Source organism: Macaca fascicularis, chromosome 9, assembly GCF_037993035.2.
Source record: "Macaca fascicularis isolate 582-1 chromosome 9, T2T-MFA8v1.1".
Classification (NCBI taxonomy): domain Eukaryota; kingdom Metazoa; phylum Chordata; class Mammalia; order Primates; family Cercopithecidae; genus Macaca; species Macaca fascicularis.
In genome coordinates, this window is record NC_088383.1 from 21,940,095 (window position 1) to 21,964,460 (window position 24,366).

At 39.7% G+C, this 24,366-nt stretch overlaps 2 protein-coding genes across 3 annotated transcripts in view; both read right to left on the reverse strand.

The window, feature by feature from the left end:
* The window catches only part of NEBL (nebulette), a 377,590-nt gene that overhangs the window by 326,408 nt on the left and 26,816 nt on the right, over positions 1-24,366 (reverse strand). The window lies entirely within an intron of this gene.
* Positions 1,587-22,426, reverse strand: LOC102140329 (uncharacterized). The gene is given in 3 exon segments (XM_015455632.4): positions 1,587-2,016; positions 22,185-22,282; positions 22,284-22,426. Coding segments are annotated over 3 exon segments (480 nt in total). The 5' UTR covers positions 22,356-22,426; the 3' UTR covers positions 1,587-1,706.

Genomic DNA, 24,366 nt, shown 5'->3' on the forward strand with positions numbered 1-24,366 from the left:
CATAATATTGCATACTAGACCAACATAAATTCATTGTACTCATAACCCAATCCTTCAGGGAAGGTCCTATTTTGATTAAAAATGAAGGAGTAGGAGGAGGTAAAGCTTTTAGTATATTGATAGAACTGTTACTAATATTGCATTACTGTCCTTTATAATTTAAGGCAACATCACTGACAAAGATTAGGGAAAAAATCAATAAGTTATGAGTTATTAATGCAGGAATGAAAAGAAGTCCAATACCAAAGACACTGAAGCTAATAATATCTTCTCCTCCACTTGCTGACCCATTATAATCAGGCCTGGGCCTTTTTTCCCTAGTAGAGGTGATAAATGTTTACAGAGTGGCAGTTTCTCCCTGAGCTGTCAAAAGACCCTAATGTAATGAAACCAACCACTTCAGGCGCATTAGGGTCACTCTTTAACAAGTTAGGCAGAACCCACCACCCAACCACATCAGGATTCAAAGTTTCAAAGAGGATGGGGAATGTAGAGTTTGGAAAAGAGCAGTAAAAATGATCAGAAATAAATAGTCCAAAAGAAATAAAAACAAGGCCGAGTAGAGTGGCTCATATCTGGAATCTCAGCACTTTGGGAGGCTGAGGTGGGAGGAATGCTTGAAGGCTAGCAGTTTGAGACCAATCTGGACAACATAACAAGACCCTATTGCTACCAAAAATATACGTTTTAAAAATTGGCCAGGCATGGTGCCATGCACCTGTAGTCCCGGCTACTCTGCAGACTGAGGCAGGAGGATGTTTGAGCCCAGGAGTTTGAGGCTGCAGCGAGCTATGATCACAGGACTGTACTCCAGCCTGTGAAGCAGAGCAAGACCACATCTCTAAAAAAGAAAAAGAAATAGAAACAGCACCGTCTGCATCAGTCTCCACTGAAGTGCAGTGTTGAGGGGTGGTGGGGCAAGGCAGCACAAAGACAGATCATGAAGGAAACATCTCAAAAGCCGTAAGGAACAGTCCTGTGGTGGCAAAGAAGAGACAGAATTGCTGAAAGCAATGCTGACATCTCTAATTCTTATGATGAATGGAATTCCAGAATCTCTAGAGGCTCACAGGCACACACATACACACACATGTACCATGCATACACACACACCATGCATACACACACACACACACACACACAGCCACTGTGCACATGCATTAGGTTGAAGCTATATTTGCTCATCACCAAGGGTTCCCACCACATTGAAATGAAACCAGCAGCTCCTTTTCACGTCATAAGACTCCTATGAGAGGGATGGTTCATGTTTAAAAGTCTTACAAACAACTGTTTTAAATTGGGGGTTGGGGAGAAGAAATGGTAAGTTGCAGAGGGGACTGCTTAATGAACTGGGCTATTTAAGGCTTCCCTTGAAATCTAGCATCATTCTTGCCTTTTTCCTGCTAAATAAAGCCTCAAAGTAAGAGGAATGCAAAGATTGAAGAAGTAGAAACCATCACTGTAGAAAAACAAAGGTGGATCTGGCAAATGCAATGAATTTAGAGGGAATGTAAGTTTTGTTTCCCAGCCATCAAAAATAGTTTGATGGATTTGTGCCAAAATGAGAAATAAAAGCACACTCCTTCCTCCCTGCACCCTACAGAGCTGCCTTTGATGTCACATGTGCTCCACAGGGCACGGATGGAAACAGAACTCAGGCTCATTTAAAATTTTATTGTATATGGTTTGGTATAAGACAGTGTCCTTTAGACATTTACAAAAAAAGTCATTTTCAGCACCTTCTTAGATACATTGAACTTTTCTTTTATGCCCTGGAATTTAAATCCATGCTTCCCTTTGGTTATACCTTCTGGTCCCAGAGACAGCCTTGGGGACTTGGCCCAGTTGCCTGGATCTGGTTCAGGAGCTGCCTGGATGGACGGCTTGTAGAGACTGAAGCTGACTCTCCGCAGCCACCTGGCAAGCGTTGGCCAGCTTTGCAGCCTTCTGGTCTCCCCAGCCAGCTCCCTGGGAGGCCTCAGGCCCTTCTCGGCTCTCCGTTCTGCCTTACCAGGCCTATGGGATGAAGTACAGCTGTCCATTCTTTATGCCTGGTACCCGCCATAGAAGGGAAAAAAAATACCACATTTGGAATAATAACAACTACATTGCTGGTTATGTTTCAAAATCAATCCATCTTCAAAATCAGGGACTTCTTTTGTAAGCCTCATTACAGCCTTAAGTATAGAAATGTTTATATTGTTTGCTTTGTTTGGTTTTTTACCTAGATACTGAGCTTAGAGTGTGGACTCCTGTCAAGCCAGTGTCACATAACTAGGAGCTAAAAGATCAGAAAGAGAGAGAAACAAAAGCATTCTATATTTTCAAATGCATTAATTCACCCAGTGTGTGGACTCTAAAGAGGGAAAAAATAAAAATAGATTTTCAGCATAAGAAATTTAGTCATGGAATATTAGCATATACCATCTTTTTTCCGGAAGGGAAGCTACAACTAAAAGAAATCATGAAGACCAACTAACCCAATTGTTTAAAGAGGAGGAAACTGCTGCCCAGAAGTTAATGGCTCAGATTAAGAGTGTCAAAGAGACACACAAGTCAAATAGAAGAAGTCTCCACTGGCCAAAGATGGGGCAATATGAATATCAAAAGGAATTACTGCAACTGATTCAAATATACTCAAACGCATCCACGGGTTTTTAATGAGTTGATAAGATGTTCCTCCCACTCCTTTCCCTCTTCCCCAAAAGGTAAAGAACAACTCCCTGGTTCCCACCAAGGCAGATGCCAGGACCCCAATTCATTATTCAGAAAATGGATCAGTAACAGAAAAGAATGACGAATGGATCTTGCTTTTTCTTTTCAAACTATATTTCAGAATACCAAATAAGTAAGGATAAAAAATTGATCCATATTAAAGAATTCCAACTAATAAATGCAGAAAGAATGATGGAATTCTCTCTAGAAGTCTATTGCAAAAACCATTACTTAGGGTAATGTTGGTTGATGAGGAACCTTATAAATGATGGACCAGGTATACAGCTAAGTCTTCTGACCAATGTTAACTTACTGAAGTTGGGACAAACAGATACTATGTCTCTCCCAATGAGATGCACTAGAAAGTACATAGCACCAACTATAAAGTGATCTTGCCTAGAAAAAAAAAAGAAGAAAAGAAAATTTGAGCCCTAATATTATCAGGCCTGTTGATCTATGAGTTTATATGAAATATGGGGATAGAGGCACAAGTTAAATGATACTACAAGGAAGCAATCAGCCCAACCCAGAATGTGGGACATGCTATAAGGCAAAAACCTGATGTCTCCAACAAATAAAGGGAATTAAAAGGGGGAAAGGAGTGGAAGGGGACTATTATAAATTTAAAAATATTTAAGAGACAAAGCTGCTAATTCAATAAATGTACTTCATTTGGCTCATAACTTGAGCAACTACTAAAACAAAACAAAACAAAAGACTTTGCAATTTGCAATTGAAAGAGATATCCAATAAAATGTGAATATGAACTGTGTTAAAAGGAATTAAGAAATTATTGTTAATATTTTGCAATATTTATGTTATAGGTATTTATACATACAACTAAATACTTGTTAGGAATGCATACTAAAATATTTTGGCATCTATATTTTTGTAAAAAGGAAGTTAATGACTCGGTTGGGACTAGAATCTGCTCTTATGGTACCCAGCACACACTGATTTAATTATAACCAAATTCAAAGGAAACACAAATAGTAAATTTTTTTAATTCTTAAAAAAGAGCAACACCAACCGTCATTTGTGTTCTCTCTTCCCTGCATTAGTAAGACACCATGTATGTTTGAAGACCATAGACATTTTCTTCCTCTTGAAACAACAAAGACATATAAATAGGATTACATAATAATTTTATAGATTACATTAGTTACAGTGGAGTTTTGTGCATTGGGTGAGTTAATCTCAATGTAAATAAGAAAAGTCTCCCTAGACAAAAAATATCTCACACACACACACCAAGAGCGTTTCAAATTCTCATGTATACTTTACACATGTGATATGGAAGGAATGATACACTGAGCCACATAACTTTGATTACTGTATCAGATTAAATTTAGTCTAAAGAGATAACACACAGGACAACTAAGAATCCGCAAACATACAGAGCTGAAAAATCCACAGTAAGGGTCCTTAATTACTAAAGATATAAAAGAAATGGGTGTCTAGAAAAGCAAATTCAGAATGGAGAGGGCGAGAGAACAAAAGCAAAAAAAGGAAGAACGAGAGAACAAAAGCAAAAAAAGGAAGAACAAGAGAACATAAGCAACACCTCTTCCAAATCTTAACTCTCAACTTATCCCATAATTGTTAAAACACTTTTTTTAAAAGTGTGACACAAATGAAAACATACTCAAAGCGTAAAAACATAACATTGAAAAAAAAAAAAAACAGAAAAGATGGTCCTCAAACTCTCACTTCTCTCACTTGAATCTCCATCTTCAATGAACAGCATGAAAGAAGGACATACAGGGTTTTAAGCTGTCAGTGGTCTAAGAGCTGAATATCATATAAGCCACATGCATATTAAGTAGAAACAACAAAGTTTCAGAAACAATGACAGGTGTGCAACTTTCAGTGTGTGGTTCCACATGTAAGCAGTTTGGAAGCTGCCACTCTAGAATTCTGTACTCTGCTAAGTTATCCTTCAGAAGTGAAGGAGAAATAGCAACTTTCTCAGACAAACAAAAATTGAAAGAATTTGCTGCCAATACACCTGCCTTGGAAGAAATGTTAAAAGAAGCTCTTCAAAGAGAGAAAATGATGAAGGTCAGGAACTTGGATCTACATAAAGAAAGAAAGTACATTAAAAAAAAGGTGTAAGTAGAGGTAAAATTTAAATTTCTTTAACTTTTTTCTTTTCTTTTCTTATTTTTTTTAAGAAATGGGGTCTTGCATATTGCCCAGGCTCTGGCATCAAACTCCTGGGCTTAAGTCATCCTACCACATTAGCCTCTTGAGTAGCTAGGACTACAGGTATGTGCCACCATGCCTGGCTTCTTACTCTTAATTGACCTTACAGAAGTTTGTTCAAAATAATAATAAAAACAATGTATTCAGTTACATATTCTTATATACAGATATTTTATGTATGTATATATGTGTATATAGGTATCTATGTTACACACTCATATATGCTTTTGTATAAGTGAAATGGATGACAAAAAGGAATGAGAGGGAGGAATTAGAAGAATTAGAATTACTTTATTATGAGGTACTTATACTACCCATGAAGTAGCATATTGCTATTTGAAAGAGGACTTGGATTACCTGTATATTGCAAACCTCAGGGCAACTACTAAAAAAGAAAACTTTAAAAAACAGTATAACAGAGATGCTAAGAAAGGAGAGAAAATAGAATCATATAAAATGCTCAATTAAAACCATAAAAATTAGAAAGAGTGTAACACAGAGAAACGAAAGAACAAGGGCAAAAAATTTAAAATAGTAATAAATATGGCAGATACTAACCCAATTATATCAATAATCACTTTGAACATCAGTGATCTAAATGCACCAACTGAAAGACAGAAATTTTCAGAATGGATCAAAAAAATATGACCTAATTGTATTTTGTCTATAAGAAACCCATTTTAAATACAAAGTCATATATAATTTTAAAGTAAATGAATGGAGAAAAAGATATCATGATAACACTAACCAAAGGAAAGCAGGAGTAGCTATGTTAATTTCAAAACAGGGTAGACTTCAAAACAGGGAAAGTCATCTGGGACAAAGAAAGCCATTACATAATAATAAAGGGGTCAATTCTCTAAGATAATATAACAATCTTTAACATGTATGCATCTAACAACAGAGCATCACATTACACAAAGCAAAAACTGATAAAACTGCAAGTAGAAACAGATGAGTTTACTCTTACAATTGGAAATTTCAACACCCCTCTATCAGTACCGGACAGATCCAGCAGGCAGAAAATCAGTAAGGACATAGTTGAATTCAACACTAGCATCAATCAACAGCATATCATTGACCTGTATAGACTACTTTACCCAACAACAGCAGAATACATACTCTTTTCAAACCTACATGAAACATTCACCAAGACAGACCACATTAAACACACCTTAACAAATTTAAAAGAATAGAAATCATACAATGTCTTCTCTCAGATCACAATGAAATTAAACTAGAAGTCAATAACAAAAAGATAAGAAAATCCTGAAATATATGGAGAATTAAATAACACACTTCTAAATAACACATGGTTCAAAGACTGAATCGCAAGATAAATTATAAAATATTTTGAACTGAATGAAAATGAAAATACAACTTGTCAAAAATTGTGGGATGCCACAAAATCAGTGATCTGAAGGAAATTTATAACATTGAATGCACGTATTGTAAAAGAAAAAAGATTGAAAATTAATAATCTAACTTTCCACTTTAGGAAACTGGAAAAAGAAGAGCCAATTAAATACAAAGTAAGCAGAAAAAAAGAAATAAAAACTAGAGCAGAAAACAATAAAATTGAAAAGTGGGGACTCCATAGAGAAAAAAGAAGTCAATGAAACCAAAAACTAGTCCTTTGAAAAGATTAATAAAATCAGTAAGCCTCTAGCCAGGCTAAGAAAAAGAGAGGACACAGATTACTAACATCATAAATGAAAGAGGGGCCATCATTACAGATGCCATAGATATTAAAAGGATAATAAAAGAATACTATGAACAACCCTATGCTCACACATTTATTAACCAATTTGAAATGGACCAATTCTTTGCAAGACACAATCTGCCAAAACTCACACAAGAGGAAACAGACAATCTGAAGAGGCCCATATCCGTTCAAGAAATTGGATCAATCATTAACAATCTTTGAAAACCGAAAGCAAAAAGCCTAGATTAGTTCACTAGTGAAGTCTACCAGACATTTAAGGAAGAAATTATACCAGTTCTCTACAATCTCTTTCAGAGAATACAAGCAGAGGGAATGCTTCCTAACTCATTCTTATGACACCCTCATTGCCCTAATGCCAAAACCAGACCGAAATAATGACCATGTTGTATCCTCCACAGCTGAGTCTCAGTGGGCCTGTACTCTGCTCACTGTGATAATTTTCTCTGTACAAATAAATAAATAAACAAACAGAAGTAACAAAACCAAAGCAAAAAACCACCCAGCTGGAGAAAAGCGCAGGACAGCAGAAAACCAATAAAAGCAATGTGGAAAGAGACAATATTTCCATATGTTACTGTTTTGGAATCCATGTAGAACCTCTGGTGTGTGTGACAGGTCATGACATGGAACACTGCTTCAAGATTGAAACAGAAGCAGCATCTTTTTTCTCCCCACTGAACTAGTTATTTCCTCCAACCACAAAGTTTGGGAAAGGGAATAAGAAAAAAAAAATAAGAAAATGAAGTTTGTTTGGCAAGGAGCTGGGTCCCAGTGCACTTGGGTGCCCAAAGTGAAATTGGTAAAAATTTCCTGCTGTTGTATTTTTTGAATAGTCAATGCTAACTTTGCTTCCTACTTTCTGCAAAAGGGCAGATACAGCTTTCTTTTTTATTTTTGTATATGTACGCATATATTTACATTGACATGTAATCGTAATACCATAAAATTTATCTTTTTAAAATGTATAATTCAGTCAGTTTTAGTATATTCTCAAAGTTATGCAATAATAACCATTATATAAATCTAGAACGTTTTCATCACCCCAAAAAGAAACTCAGTACTCATTAACAATCACTCCCCATTATCCCTATTCCCCAAGAACCTCTGGTAACTGCTAATCTACTTTCTGTTTCTACGGATTTGCCTGTCCTGCACATTTCATATAAATGGAATCATATCGTATGTGGCCTTTAGTGCCTGATTTATCTAGCTTAATGTTTTCAGGATTCATCATGTTATATTAACAGTATGATGAGTGCTTCACTCCTTTTCAGGGGTGAATGGTGTTCCATTATGTCGATGTACCACATTGTGTTTATCTACTCACCAATTAGTGGACATTTGGGTTGTATCCACTTTTTAGCTGTTATGCATAATGCTTCTATGAACATTCATGTACAAAGTTTTGTATGGACATATGTTTTCAATTCTCTTTGATATATACCAAGAAGTAGAATTACTGGATCATATGTTAATTCTTCATTTGAATTTTGAAGAAATGCTAGGCTATTTTCTAAAGTAGCTGCACCATTTTACATTCCCACCTGCAATGTATGAGGGTTCCAGTTTCTCCACATTCTCACCAACATCTGTTATTGTCCACCTTTTTCACAATATCCATTCTAGGACGTATGAAGTGTCTCATTGTGGTTTTGATTTGCATTTCCCTTAAGAGTAATGATACCAGGCCTTCTTTTATGTGTTTATTGACCATGCATCTTCTTGGGAGAAATGTCTATTCAAATCGGTTGCCTATTTTTAATTGGGTTACTTGTCTTTTAATAATTGAGTTGTAACCATTCTTTATATATTCTGGGTACTAGTTCTTTATCAGAAGAATGATCTGCAAATATTTTCTTACATTCTAGGAGTAGTCTTTACACTTTCTTGAGAGTGTCCTTGAAGGACAGGTGTTTTTAAATATTGATGAAGTCTAATTTGTATTTTCTTTTGTTGCGTGTGTTTTTTGGCATTACATATAAAACCACTGCCTAATCCAAAGTCATAAAGATTTACTCTGTTTTCTTCTAAAAGTGTTGTACTTTTAGCTTTCACATTTAAGTCTTTAGCCCATTTTGAGTTAATTTTGTATGTGTGTGAGGTGGGAGTCCAATTTTACTCTTTTACCAGCTTTCTTTTTGTGACACTTTCAGTTTGATTTTTGAAGCTACAGCCCTCACACCATTTACCTCAGTAGAAGTCATGGTTTCAAGGTAAGAAAAGCAGATGATGTTTTTAACCTAATGAAATTACTGGTTAAATCACAAAAGGGAAAAAGTACTGTGTCTTGGGAGGCCAGGCTCAGTGGAGGGGGCTCCTCACTGTGGGTGAAATGTGACCTGTTACAATTTCTCTATGATCCCCAATCACTGGGGAGCAGTACACAAGGGCTGATGAAAAGCAAGTCCCAAAGCCAGATTCCATCTTAATTCTACAGGCTGTGTGCCTTTGAGTCAAGTTATTCTCTTTTCTGTGTATCAGATCCTCCCCATCTTAAAATAAGAAGAGAAAACATAGGGAATCTGCATAGAGTTAGAAGGATTATGTGAATGAATATAGGCAAAGCACTCACAACAGCATATGGCACATTGTGAACGCTCAGTACCTACTAGCTGTTATTATCAGGAAAGATCCCATCATATTAATCCTAAGGGAATAGGTTCCTATGTCTCAACATAATAGCAGAGTAGCGTTTGGTTGGGTGATGTGGCTGTCATGATGACATCACTGATTCTCCCAGGTGGCTGCCTCAAATCTGAGAACCTTAAGGAGCTTGGGGACCACTTGATGCTGATGGTCATCTTTGTCCTGTGTATAAGTCAATCTCTGTTTTGTTTTCCACAGACCTACACATTTACCAAAGGCAAATTCTAAAAAGGTCTGGGCACAGTGGCTTATGCCTGTAATCTCAGCACTTTGGGAGGCTGAGGCAGGTGGATCACCGGAAGTCAGGAGTTCAAGGTCAGCCTCCCCACATGATGAAATCTCATCTCTACTAAAAATATAAAAATTAGCCAAGCATGGCGGCACGTGCCTGTAGTCCTAGCTACTCAGAAGGCTGAGGCAGGAGAATCACTTGAACCCGGGAGACGGAGGTTGCAACGAGCCGAGCTCATGCCATTGCACTCCAGAGCCTGGGCAACAGAGTGAGGCTCCATCTCAAAAAAAAAAAAAAAAATCTAAGCAGGTGTCAAATTTTCCATCCTGCAAGAAAATAAGACTTCAGTTGAATTAAGTCATGTCCTACTCTCCTAGACTCAAAGCTGCTTTATATGTATTCTTATTTTCTATAGTATTTTTGTTTCCAGGTCATTTAGCAACAGTGTTAAAACCCCTTTGTAATGCTAAAGACAGAGGGCAGGATTAAGTCTTAGTCTCATTTGTTTTCAGAATTTTCTGCATATGTTTCCTAAATTTTAGAAGACACTATTCCATCCATGTAAACCCACATTATAAGCAACTTTAAGTCTTCTTCCAAGGACTACCTTTTACACAGTCGATCCCAAATTATCCAGATTTGGACAAGTTTCCTTTCAAAAGTGATGTCCATCCAGTTAGAAAGCTTCTAGAACATTTTCCTTCCTACTCTCACCACTGTCCCATCAATTAGTGTGTGTTTAGCAATTGCAAATTACTTTTAGTATTAGCATATGCACAATATAATTAGATGGGGAAACCTTCTGGGATTAAATCATGTCTTGGGTGATTACTGAGTTCTGACAAACATCAGGATTCATTCATCCATAGGAACACTGCTCTCTTTTCACCTGGAAGGTATGCTACTCTACAATGCTGCCGTGCTTAAAAGAGTTTTCAGAATTTCTCTTATGAATTCCTCTCAAAATCTGTTTGTGGTCTGTGTACACACATCACACACAGTTAATATTTTATACCTTTTTAAAAAACTAGAAATGGGATTATTCAGCTTGATTATTCACCCACTCCACCCTCCATCACGGGCAACATTTGTCCAGGTTCCAGTACACTCTTTCATTTCCTCTGGACACCTCTTGTGAGTCATTTTAGTTCAAACAGAGCTTTGTCTGTAACAGGCCCTATTTCATCCCAGAGCTCAAGCTGAGAGGAAAACAGCCTGAACTCCACCTTGGGGACATTCCTCATTCAAGAAAACACATTTTCCTCTTCCAAGCTGAATTCAATAAGAATATACTACAATCTCTCTAGGCTAATAGTAAAGCCACCGGGTGGGGTGAGGCCACAGGGCCAATGCCGACAGGACAGCCCGTCCTCCCTTAACTCTTTTGTGTGGTACTTCCCCATTCGTATCCTCCAAAGGGCTGTTTGAAGATCTAATTTCTCTAGTCTCAGTGAACTCACATCCTAGTTACAGCCTCAGTGGAGATTAAAAAAAAAAAAAAATCTGGCAATGATTCTTGACATGATAATATTTGACAAAAAGGAAGCACTGAGGAATTACTTCTCAGGCCAGGTGAGGCTACCAACAATCAGCCTCCTGCAACCACAGGAAACAAGTCAAAGAAACTAAACTGAAAAGAGCTTTTCTGCTAAAGAAAAAAGAAACAGCTCCTATGGGTGCACCAAATATACTCAGTGAGTGATTCCCCTGACCTGAGACATCATGGCACAGTCTTTCTGTAGCGGAGTAGAATTGGTGAGCGGTCTACACCACATGGGCTTCTGCCCAAGGAGGGGACTCACCATCCCCGTGTGTCCGGGACTGTCCCGGCCTCAGCACTGAAGGTCCTGTTTTCAGCGGTCACCCTACTTTTCTTGGCTCCCTGCAGCTGGAAACCCAGCTCTTCCTCCTCAAACCCGGCCAGGATGAGAGATGGAGCCAGAAATTAGCTAAGAGGCAAGGAAGAAAAAGGCAGCCTATCCCTGAGGCAGAACTTTCTGGGCCTTGAAAAGCTTTGCCTGGATTGATTAAACACATTTCTCAAAGGCAGGAAGCCCTTCTTCAATTTAAACACCTTGAGCTGTTCAACCAGGGAGTCCCCAACCTCACAGAAGCCACAGGATCACATTCGGGGTTGGGTGTAGACTTGCCTACCAGCCCAGTGGAAGACACTCTAACTCAAACTTTCCAAAAGTTTGGTCCTCAAGGCATCTGCATTAAGATCACCCAGTGAGACTGGTACAATCCAAGTTCCTTGGTCCACTCCACACTTGCTGGATCCAAATTCTCTAGTAATACATTTCCAAAATCTCCATTTTTAAGAAAGCCCCAAATACGACCTAGTGACTGTTGAAATCCAAGGACTGCTCTCCTTACTACTTTTTTGTTGTAGTTTAAACACAGGGTTTCACTCTCTTGCCCGGCCTGGAGTGCAGTGGCAACATCACAGCTCACTGCAGCCTCAAACTTCTGGATTCAAGCAATCCTCCCACCTCAGCCTCCCAAAGTGCTGAGATAACAGGCATGGGCCACCATGCCCAGCCCTTATTACTTCTTATTTCAAACCTTCACCCTCATCACCCACCACCAAGAATCCTCAGAGTCAGCAAAAGCAGGAGAGAGGTGAACTTGTCTTTGGATCTTCCCCACTGCTCCTTCTGTATCCCTGTCCTATTTCAGCCTTCCAAGTTCCCTCTCACCTTCCTCTTTACTTTCTACCCTACAGCTGGACAAAGGTCGCCAAAGCCTACCCTACTGTAAATGGTCTCCATGTTCCAAAACCACCTCCACTTTCTCCTTCCCGAACAGCAAATCTTTTATTCACGCAGTATATTGCAGTCTGCTGTTAGGAAAGCAATCTGGGTAAATTAATTCATATCTAGAGCAAAACGACTGATACAACTTCTTACTCGTCTCTGGACGGAGGAGTTGCTTATTGCCCCCAATGAGTCATGGATTGGTAGAATTAATGGACATCTAGAGACAATATTTTTGGAGTGAATAGGTTCTTCTTTAAATCAGTGCTTTCTGGTGACTTCCCTGACTGGCATAACATTTTCTTAATTTGGCAAGGAAAAATCCCACTAAGTTAGTTGTTAGAAAATTCCTTATGCCATTTGTCTACAGGAAGTGATTAAAGCATGATCTTTGATCTTAAGTAGATATAGGTCTTAGTCCTGACTCTTTCACTTACTGGCCATGTAACTCTGGGCAATTAATTTAACCTTTTACTTGTGAAAGTGGAGATAATTATAACATTTATCTCAAAGGGTTGTTAAAATCCAAAGAAATAAATTTTTTCAAAGTATCTGGCATCTGGTACTTAATAGTAATTGTCATTATAAGAGTCCGTATATAACAAATATCCATCCAAACAACTGCTGCACTCAGTTAGCCATAGCTGTTCTTGCATGGTTAGTCTTCCTTGTTAACTGTTCATATAGCCTTGGCATTTATTTATAACTCTGAAAAACTGAGAAAATATCAGTCAGGACCAATCTGGCTTTGCCCTGGGCAAGTAGAAATCTGTAGAATTATTCCAGTTTGCTCCTGCTTGGTGTCTAAGAACACCATGGCTACTGCTGCCCCATTAGGTTTTCTATCTTTAAAATCCACTCAAGGTCATGGTCACTGAGGTTACTACCTCCTTGGCCACTCCTGATAGGTGGCACAACCTAAGCTAAGTGAAACTGGAAGTGAGCCAGGTATGCCTGTAATCCCAGCACTTTGGGAGGCTGAAGCAGAAGGATTGCTTCAGGCCAGGAGTTTGAGACCAGCCTGGGCAACATAGCGAGACATCTCTGCCATCTCTACAAAAAAAAAAAAAAAAAAAAAAAAAACCAGCTGAGCATTATGGTGTGTGCTTGTGATCTCAGCTTCTAGGGAGGCAGAGGTAGAAGGATCACTTGAGCCCGGGAGACTGGGAGGTTGAAGCTGCAGTGAGCTATGATCACACCACTGCACTCCAGCCTGGGTGACAGAGCAAGACCCTGAAAAAAAGAAAGGAAAGAGAAGGGAAAGGAAGGGAAGGGAAAGGAAGAAAGAAAGGAAGGAACTGGAAGTGGAGAGGAGCCCAGCATGCTGCGGATGGTGGGTGTCGCGATTTCCAGTGGTCAGTGGTCAGCTCCTCCTTGCCAAGTCCTCCTCCTAGAGGGTAATGATGTCTATAACCCTAAAGAACAAAGTAAGAGGGAGCATGAATCTGGCTTCCAAAAACAGTAGAAACCAAAACAGTCTTATATTATTGGGACAGCGGACAGCACTGTCCCAACTCACCGTAAACACTGCAAAATGTGTGCATGTTCCGCTGGAAATGTCCAAGATCAAGGAGAAACAGATGCATCCAAGGAATGGCCTCTAAGGTGGAGAGGAATGATGGCTTATGGATTCCCACCAAGCTCAACACAAAGAAGCCAAGAAGGTACAACTGAGGGGCTCTCCCAGGAGACAGACAGAAGAAATCTTTATAATAAATGGACTGTCCGCTATGCCTCTACCGTGATTATAAGGTAGAAGAAATATATAATGAATATAGGCAATGTACAGCTATTAGAGAAACCAAAAGAGGGGTCAGGGCTCAATAAAATGTCATTGGGAGAGGTGAGGCAGACCAGAATCAATGGATGAGGACAGAAACACAACAAAAACGGGAAGTGTGAATAATAAACATTATAAAAAACTATACTCCAGGTGCTATGTTATGTGTTCCAAAATCAGCCTAATCCTCATGACAACCTTGCAAGGTTACCCACAGGAGGCTCCGAGAGGTTTGGTAACTTGCCCAGAGTCACACAGCTAAAAAACTGCAAAACTGCAATTTCAACCCAAGTGCAGCTGATTCCAAAACATGTACTTTTAGTAACGACACCAAACTAAACTATTAAAAAAAAATTAATGGACAGAATATCTGCCAAGAAAATGGAGAGTGATTACTATTATTCCAGACACTCTAAGTAAGCAAAATTAAATTAAATTACCAAAAGTAAATAGCACATCGTAATAAATAATGGCCACTATCCATGACTTCATGATGTTCTTATACGTGATCTATTCCTACTTTGATTGCATTTGTTCATTTGTAATTTAGTTCTCAAATCTGTTTGAAAGCAATTCAACAACAAAATTTAAAAGAGCACACTCAGTCATCTCTAGTTACAATATGTACACAGAGCTCTCAGATGTTAAGAGTCATGGCTGGTGTAGGAATTTTTTATAATCATGTTACATAGCACTAGTGGAACTTTCTGGGAATCCAAGTCAAGCTCTAAAACCTATAATTCAAAGTAACATGAAGAAATTAGAGAAGGGCATTTTCATTAGCATGAAGCTTTGGAGTTGTGGCCAAAGGTTTTGAAAGAAAATGTAAAATCCAATCAGACAGAATAAAATGACGACATAATGCTGCCAAGAGCTAAAGAAATGCAGAATGTAATCAAGCAGGAGGGGAAATCCTTTGCAATTTGGATGAGGATGCCCTGCGTCCACCCAAATCAGAGGAAAGGATATCAACCCAGGAGACCAAAGTTGAAAATCCATCACATCTGAAGGATGTGGACCGCTATCTGTTGTCATAGCAATTATATGAGGCTTAGTCTCATGTTGTCATAGAAATGATGAAATGAATTTATCTGTAGTTCAAAAAGAACGGGGACATATGGTTCCTCAACCCCAAATCTCTGCCAGATAAACAATTGTGTAAGAGGAACATATTAGCACATGTTGCACCTATTAGCGTGGTAACCTCAATCCAACTCCCATAATAGACCTGCTTTCCACAGTGCACATTTGTCTTGGCAACCTTGGGAAGGTATGGAATTAAATATAGAAATGCTGAAGCCGGCCGGGCGCGGTGGCTCAAGCCTGTAATCCCAGCACTTTGGGAGGCCGAGACGGGCGGATCACGAGGTCAGGAGATCGAGACCATCCTGGCTAACACAGTGAAACCCCGTCTCTACTAAAAATACAAAAACTTAGCCGGGCGAGGTGGCAGGCACCTGTAGTCCCAGCTACTCGGGAGGCTGAGGCAGGAGAATGGCGTAAACCCGGGAGGCGGAGCTTGCAGTGAGCTGAGATCCGGACACTGCACTCCAGCCTGGGTGACAGAGCGAGACTCCGTCTCAAAAAAAAAAAAAAAAGAAATGCTGAAGCCATAGTATTAATAACTTTGTGTGAAGCTCAGAATAATCTTCGTAAATTAGGGATTAAAGTGTATGGAATGTGGCCGGGTACCAGTGGCTCATGCCTGTAATCCCAGCACTTTGGGAGGCTGAGGCAAGCAGATTGCTTGAGGCCAGGAGTTCAAGACCAGCCTGGCCAACATATTGAAACCCTGTCTCTACTAAAAAAAAAAAAATACAAAAATTAGTCAGGCCTGTAATCCCAGCTACTCTGGAGGCTGAGGCACGAGAATCACTTGAACCCAGGAGGTGGAGGCTGCAGTGAGCCAAGATCGCTCCACTACACTTCAGCATGGTCGACAGAGCAACACTCTGTCTCAAAAAAATATAAAATAATAATAATAAATAAGGTATATGGAATGTTTGAGAATCTGACATCTTTGAAAATGTGCCAGATTTGAAGTGATTTTAGATGTGATTGAGTAAGCAGTGAAAATATGAGTGTTTTCAAATAATATTAGAATTTCTGGAAGGATGAGGAATCTACCGTATTTATAAGTTTAATTTTTAATTTGCAAGAATTATTCAAGTACTTAGGAAAGTGTTTGCTAAGGTCTTCAGGTTTGCTTTATGAGGCATTTAAAGTGATTAAAAGAAAGATTAGATATATTTATTTACAAATACAATCTTAAATGTTAAGAAGATGTAATTAAGTTACAAACTGAATGGATTAATGGGAATTTAGTCTGTCCAGCCTGAGTTTATCAAGCATCATTTAAAGCAAACACCCATAAATGATTTGTTCTTATTTCATACTCTACTTGCTAGATTTATATATAGAATAACAAGACATTTATGGTAAAATAAAATCATACAATGAAATATAGTTTTCAACTTGAATAAATCAATACTAATTAAAAACTAATATCCATTTAAAACTAATATAAATTACAATGAGAACACATGAACACAGAGAGGGGAACATCACACATGGGGGCCTGTCGGGGGGTGGGGGGCAAGGGGAGGGAGAGCATTAGTACAAATATCTAATGCATGCGGGGCTTAAAACCTAGATGGTGGGTTGACAGGCGCAGCAAACCACCATGGCACATGTATACCTATGTAACAAACCTGCACGTTCTGCACATGTATCCCAGAATTTAAATTTTTTTTTTAATTAGTATCAATTTTAGTCCTATCAATAATGCAAACCCTGAATCTAATCATGAGGAGACATCAAATAAATGTAAAACAAGAGGCATTCAACAACAACAACAACAAAAAACCTGGTCTATGCTCTTCAAAAATCTCACTATATGAAAGAAAAGAAAGAAACGTCCCAGACTAAAGACACCAAAGGGACATGACAACACAATAAACTGCATGATCTTGGATTTTATTTTGCTAAAAGATGGCATTATTGTTTCATTTAGTAAAATCTGAACGAGGTCTGTAGATTGGATAATACGACAGTATCAATGTTAATTTCCCAGTTTTGAAAGTTATATGGTATTTATGTAAGGGAATGCCTTCGTTTTTAGGAAATACACAGTGCATTATTTAGAGGCAACGAGACATCTTATCTGCACTTACCTCAATGGTCTCAGGAGAAAAAAAATAGCATATAAAGAAAAAGGATAAAACAAATGTATCAAAATGTGACCATTTGGAGAATCTGGAAAAAAGTATACAAGAATTTTTCATGATATTCTTGCAACTTTTCTGTTTGTCTAGTATTACATCAAAATAAAAGTTGAAAGAATGAAAAACTAATATTTAAAGTAAAAGTGTTGTTGTTGTTTTCTTAACGGCACCCTTGAACATCAAAAATCACCCATGACAGAGAAACACAAAAAAAGATGGTTAAAAGCTGAAAAAGTAAATCTAAGAGACTAGAACAAGATTGAATAAAATGAATAAAAGTCAGAAAATCTCAGAGTATGTTATCTGAAGTATGTTAATCTTTCCTCTACCTTGAACCCAAAATTGATGATATCTCTTTGGATGAAGCTCTGATACAAAGCATGTGAGATGTTCACAGCAAATACATGTCCCAAGGTTCTACCCGTAGGGTGCCTGAGATCCAGGATTAATCTGCCTCTCCACCTCCCACACCTTCAGCAGAACTCCTGTTCTAGAAAATCTTCCTCTTGACATAATACCATATACTTCTAGGTAGAAGACGGGCCCTGCCCCCGGTATCCAAATATCAACTCCAGCCTGGCCAGGATTAAAGGGTTTTGAATCACTCTCTGTAAAAGGACAAAAGACCTCATTCAGTGGTGAGACTTGTAGGAACAATAATTCTCTTAGCACTCTCCTTGGTAATATAACCCACCATTCCTAAGCATTCACTCTTGATGGTATTCCTAATACACAGACATCTGACTTAAAACATGCCAGCCTTTCTCAGAGACCATGACAATACAGACCAACCAAATAGCCTAGAAATATTTATGACTTCACCCTGGGTTGCACCAGGCCTGTCTACTAGCACAGCCTGAGTCACCTATGTACTGCAGCCATGCAGACTCCAGCTTGGCTTACTCTGACAGCACCATGGGACACCACTCCAGAAGTTCCAGATCGCCTTACCACTCAGTCCATGGCCCAACTACCCATTCGGGGTGTATAAGAGAATACTCGGGCAAAATGAGTGAGCACAGGAGTCAACAGGCACCTGTGAAACAGACTAAAGCAGACAAGTTTTCCAACAGCGTCAGTTCTGAAAAATCAAAATGAGCATCTAAGGGAAATTGTGGGATCCTCTTCTGTATTTAAAAATCATGGGGAAATGATTTACTTTTAATATTTCAAATACTCCATGCCTGAAAACAGGAGATAGACTATATCAGGGGCCTCCAACCCCCAGGGTGGCAGACAGTATGGCGAGCATTACTGCTACTGCCTTCTGCCAGATCAGCAGTGGCATTAGAGTCTCACAGAAGCATAGCCCCTGCTATGAACTGCACATGCAAGGGATCCCAGTTGTGCTCCTTATGAGAATCTAACCAACGCCTGATGATCTGAGGTGAGACCATCCTCCTGCTCTCATCCTCAAACCATCCTCCTGCTCTCATCCTCAAACCATCCTCCTGCCCCAGAGCCCCAACATCTGTGGAAACCACAAAACCTGTCCCTGGTGCCAAAAAGGTTGGGGATGGCTGGACTGTATAACCTTGGGGTGGTTATACAGTGGTGAATTTGAGACTTGTGTGTGTGTGTGTGTGTGTGTGTGTGTGTGTGTGTGTGTGTGTGATTAAAGTATAGAAATACATAACAATTATTCTTTTATTAATTCAACAAGGGTCAACAAAGCACATGTTATATGCATAATGTGAATGTGGAAAAAGAGGGGTTTTCATAAACATGTTCAAAGGGAGGTTAAAACTCAAACGTGAGGCCAGGCACAGTGGCTCACACCTGTAATCCCAGCTCTTTAGGAGGCTGAGGCGGGCAGATCACTTGAAGTCAGGGATTCGAGATCAGCCTGGCCAACATGGCGAAACCCTGTCTCTCCTAAAAACACAAAAATTAGCTGGGCGTGGTGGTGAGTGCCTGTAATCCTAGCTACTTGGGAGGCTGAGACAGGAGAATCGCTTGAACCCAGGAGGTGGAGGTTGCGGTGAGCTGAGATAGCACCATTGCACTCCAGCTGGGTGAAAAGAGCAAAACTCCATTTCAAAAAAAAAAATTCAAACGTGAAAAGAGCTTTATCAACTACTTAGCACAACAATTCAATGCAATAAGTACAAACAGTCTCATTTTCCAGGTAAGAAATCCTAAGGTAAGAGGAAGGAGAACATAGACAAATGTCAGAAAGATATAAAATGGCCCAATCAGAAGTCCTAAAACAGTTGAAGAGGACCCCAAATTCTAGTCTTCGATCTGGAATAACTGAGTGCCTTGGCAAACCACCCCACTTCCCCAGATCTTAGATTCCGTACGTGTTCAATAAGTGACTTGACCCAGAGAGCTCTGAAGATTGCTTGCAGCCTTTACAGACAAATAAATACATCTAGACTTTCTATTCTAGGACTTAGCCCCATCAAAAAACATCACAAGCCAGATCAGGATAAGAAAAAAAAAATTCTTAAAATAAGACCATTCCAGAAAAACTCTATATCAAATTTACTCTTTTACACAGGAAAGGAGAATGATAATTATTCAATCAGAAAAAAGAAGTGATGATTATTCAAATAAGATACCACTGAAAACTCCAACAAGGAGAGGATTTTTGTTTCAAGTCTTTTGTGATTATGGAGAATAACCATGTTCTCTGCTCTCTGTAATGTGAGGCAACTACAGCACTGTTTGTGCCCTTGGAGGGCAGAAAGGTGGCACCACCAAGGGGCTATCACTCTCCTCCTCCTTTGTCTTTGTAGCCACCTCCTCAGGAACAAAGACACAGTCATGGCCCTCAGGCCCTCAGGCCCTCAGTTACCTTCACTTTTTCCCAGGATTAGGTAACACCTGCAGATGGGGCTGGATGGCTGCTGGTACTAGAAGAAACCTGTGCTGGGCACCATTCTGCTTCCTTAACCCAATGGCTTCCCTGGTACTGCATTCAATCATCCAAATTGCCCTGCAAGGTAACCCACCCTCCCTGGCCAGTTGAGCCTCCCAAATAACCCTCTCTTGCTCAAATAAAACTAGACTGGGGTCGGGCACTGTGGCTCACGCCTGTAATCCCAGCACTTTGGGAGGCTGAGGCAGGTGGATCACCCGAAGTCAGGAGTTCGAGACCAGCCATGCCAACCTGACAAAATCTCATCTGGACTAAAAATACAAAAATAAGCCAGGTGTGGTGGCATGTGCCTGTAATCACAGCTACTTGGGAGGCTGAGACAGGAGAATCACTTGAACCCGGGGAGTCGGAGGTTGCAATGAGCCGAGATCATGCCACTGCACTCCAGCCTGGGAGACAGAGTGAGACTCTGTCTCAAAAGAAAAAAGAAAAGAAAAAAAAGGCAGATTGGAATAGGAAGAGCCAGGTTCCAACCTAGGCCCCATCATATATGGCCAAGTGACTGTAACTAGCTATTCACTTCATATGTCTCTCATCTCCTCTGTAAAATAGTGGTTAACATGGGCTCTTTCCTCTCAATGAAAAAGTACATAAAATGAAATGAAAAAGTATTAACCATGTTCAAGTATATAAAAAGCCCCTTCAAATTTTAAAAAAAAAAGTATCTCCAAGCACACAAAAGGGGTAGATAAAAAGGCTATCCACAGAAGAAGTAAAAATGGCAAAAAATAAAATAAAATAAAAGATGTTTGTGGATAGAACAAGAAACCAAAAATAACACAACCATTAGATATTACTTTTCATCCAGCAAACTGGTAAAATTGGAAAATTAGATTCGCAAGATAGGGAAAGATGGGGATTCTCTTACATGTTGTCTGGGACGGTAGGTTGCTATTGCCCTTTGGTGTGTTTGATAGCCAACAAAACATGAAATATATAAGACTTCTGGCTTCGCAAAATCTCAGTACTCCCCTAGAGAAATATTCTCACATATGCCAAAGTTATATGTATAAACATGTTCAATGCAGCACTATTTGTTTAAATGTCCATAAGTTGGGGAATGGTTAAATAAATGATGAAACACCTACATTATAGGATATTAAAATGCCATTTAAAAGAATTAAATCTATTGATTTGTTCTGACATGAACTATATTATGAAACTAGAATAGTGCCTGACACTTAGGAACCCCTTGGTAAATATCTGTTGAATAAGTGGATATGTATACACCTTTACATAGCACTTTACATAATCTGTCTCCTCTCGTTCTTATGCCAACCCTACACTATGAGCCCAGTGGCTGTTATTGTGCACTCTGTAAGGATGAGGAAATTAAAGTCCAAGGAGGTATGCCCTGCCAAATATCCCAAACGTATGGAACCAAACCAGAACCAGATCCACCGGTCAGTACTCTTTGGTGGCTGACGTCCATTCTGCCTACAACAAGGCTAACCTGCAGATAATCCCTGTAGGGAAATGCCAAGGGTTCCAGCAGCTGGAGAGTGACTCAGTAATTGCTTGCTGAATTGGACTGACTGAATCTTCTTTTACCAGCAAAGCCCTCCATTAGGTGAGGCTCGGCTCTCTGGACCGCAGCTCAGGCCCATTGGGCATCTAACAACAGGTCTGAAAGGAGGTCATTCAACAACAGGTCGCCATGGAAACCCTAACCCCCTCCTCGCCCCTGGAACAAAATGGAGTGGGAAGGCAAAGAGGAGCATTTGTTAAGCGCCGGCTATGAGCCAGGCACCATGAATAGGGAAAAATTCATCTGAGTCTTCCTTTACAAATCTCCAAAAGAAAAAGAAACTGCATTGTTACACAAAGTACAGAACAGGCCTGCGTCGCTGCTTAATCTAGGTCAGTGATAACTGCAAACGAAGTTTATTTCATGCAGAGGGTACTCCGTTCACCCCTCTTATAGCTCCACGTGTCAGGCAGCATCATTTACATCACCACATGACCCTGTCTTAGCACAGCCACGCAGTATAAACCTGCCTCCAATATATACTCTACCTGTTCATGTCTGGAATGTACATTTCAGCCACACAAGAAAAAAATGACTGGCTGATTAGTAAAACACAAACACTCTCTTTCATATAAGCTAGAAGACAGACAGCCAATATCTTCAGAAATTTCAGGTGCCATGCTTTCCATAGAGTAAATTCTTCTTTCACTTGTAGCCATCCTACTCCTCCTGCATTATCAGAAAATGGTGAAAATGGTGCTGTGTTTGGGCATTGTTACCTTGGAACTTTCATCTTAATTACAGAAGCTCTTAGCAACCGTTGCTTAGTAACAAACACATTTGAAATAGATTTTGTTGACTGATTATGAGATGCTCTGAAAAGACTGTAGAGTGAAATTCACTGATGGAAAAGAATTGCAATGCCCTAGTAAAGTAAAAATATTTTTTTAACTACAAAAGTATTCACAAACTTGGGCTATGAGCAGGTCCCAAAGATATTACTGAACTTCTGGAATAGTTTCATAATATTTTATGCTGCTTTATGGCTGGTCTATTATTTTCAGAATTAATTCAGACACAGTTGTCTGACTGAACAGCTACCGAAGCTATGGGAGATAGGCCTCAGGGTTTTAGACAATGCAGGATTCTGCACAGAAAATCAATGCTTTCTTGATTTCCATGGGTCCACAAGGTCCTCCCTGCCATAATGCCTCTTCCCACTCAAGATGTCCGAAGTGCCTGAGACTTCTAGTGACTCTTCAAGTCAGAAGCAAAAAGCAAGGGAAGCTTTGCCTCCATCTTTCTAGTAATATTTCTTCAGCACCTGTTAATAAAATCTGTGATAAAAAGTAGAAATGGAGATGCATTTAGGACTACATCCACGCACAGCTTCCCCAAAGCAAAACCCCAACCCCACACGCACTCCCCTCACTGAGCCTGGGACCTCCTCCTGCCTCCCAACAAGGTCTCATTGTCCGTTTGCCGTTTTCACCTGAGAAACTAGGGACCTTCACCCAGTTTCTCAGAAGAAGGGGTCCTCATTGGCAGAGAAATTCCCTCCCCTCCCTTGTATCTTTCTGGAATTCTTCTCTGACCCTGTTTCTCCTCCAGTCTCTTTTCTTGCCTTTTTTTTTTTCTTTTCTTTGGACAAAATTCTCAAGGGAGGAGCCTCCCTTCACTGGCTTTCCCTTCTCACTTCCCACTCAGTCCTCAACCCACTGCAGGCTAACTTTACCTCGTGATTTCCTCTTTCAGTCACCATTGCTGTGGATTCTAGAAAGACTTCAATGAAGAGTAGTGTAAGTTTCCTCAGTCTTCTCTACTCCATAAGTCCTGTCTGCCCGGGGAGTCCTTGATATTTACCACAGTTCAAGCCTACATCCCTGAGTAAGAAGAATCCGCCTCCACGGAAGGAACAAGAGAACATCCACCAAGCAGGCACCTGTCCAGAACATTCTATCTGGTTGCCCAGAGCAACTCAAGCTCCTCACAGTCTGCTTCACCCGTTTACCTTAGCTACCCAGCCCCTTCAGCATTTGGACTTGAGGCTGCAGGCAGGAATCTTTGTACTGGCCTTCCTGTCGCCAACCAAATTCAATTCACTCACAGGTTCCTTCATGAAACAAATATTTATCAATCACAGATATTTATCACCATGCCAGGCATTGTTTTTAGGCAGTGATGATACAATAATGTCCAGAAAAAATAACGGAACTCTTCTTTATCTCTTGGAGTTCACAGGATAAAGAATTACTCAAATAAATATAAAATGAGTGCTAAGAAGAACTACACAAGGTTAGAAGAGTTTACAGTAGAGAGAACTAGCCAGACCAGAAAAGGCATCCCCGTTGACAGTTGAGGCCTAAAGGACAAAAAGGCATCAACAAGACAAAGGTGTGTGGTGGGAGAAAGTTCCAGAAAGTGAATAACACATGCAAATGTCCCAGCTTCTTCTCAAATGATTTATCCAGTATACCCCTGTGATATTATGAAACATGTACATTAGTTTCCATCCACAGTTCATGGCTCATCACTCCCAGGACCCTTGTTATTTCCTAAGTGACTGAAACAGTAAGTATTTCTTCTGTTAAATTATGTGGACTTTGGTCCGTGGTTCCCAAAGCAGCTTTGGAACAGCATCAGAGTGATGAAGGTGAAAGATAGTCCTGTGTTAGAATGTTGGGGCTCTTTAGGCCTCAGAAAACAGAATCTCTCAGAGCTTTATCCTGC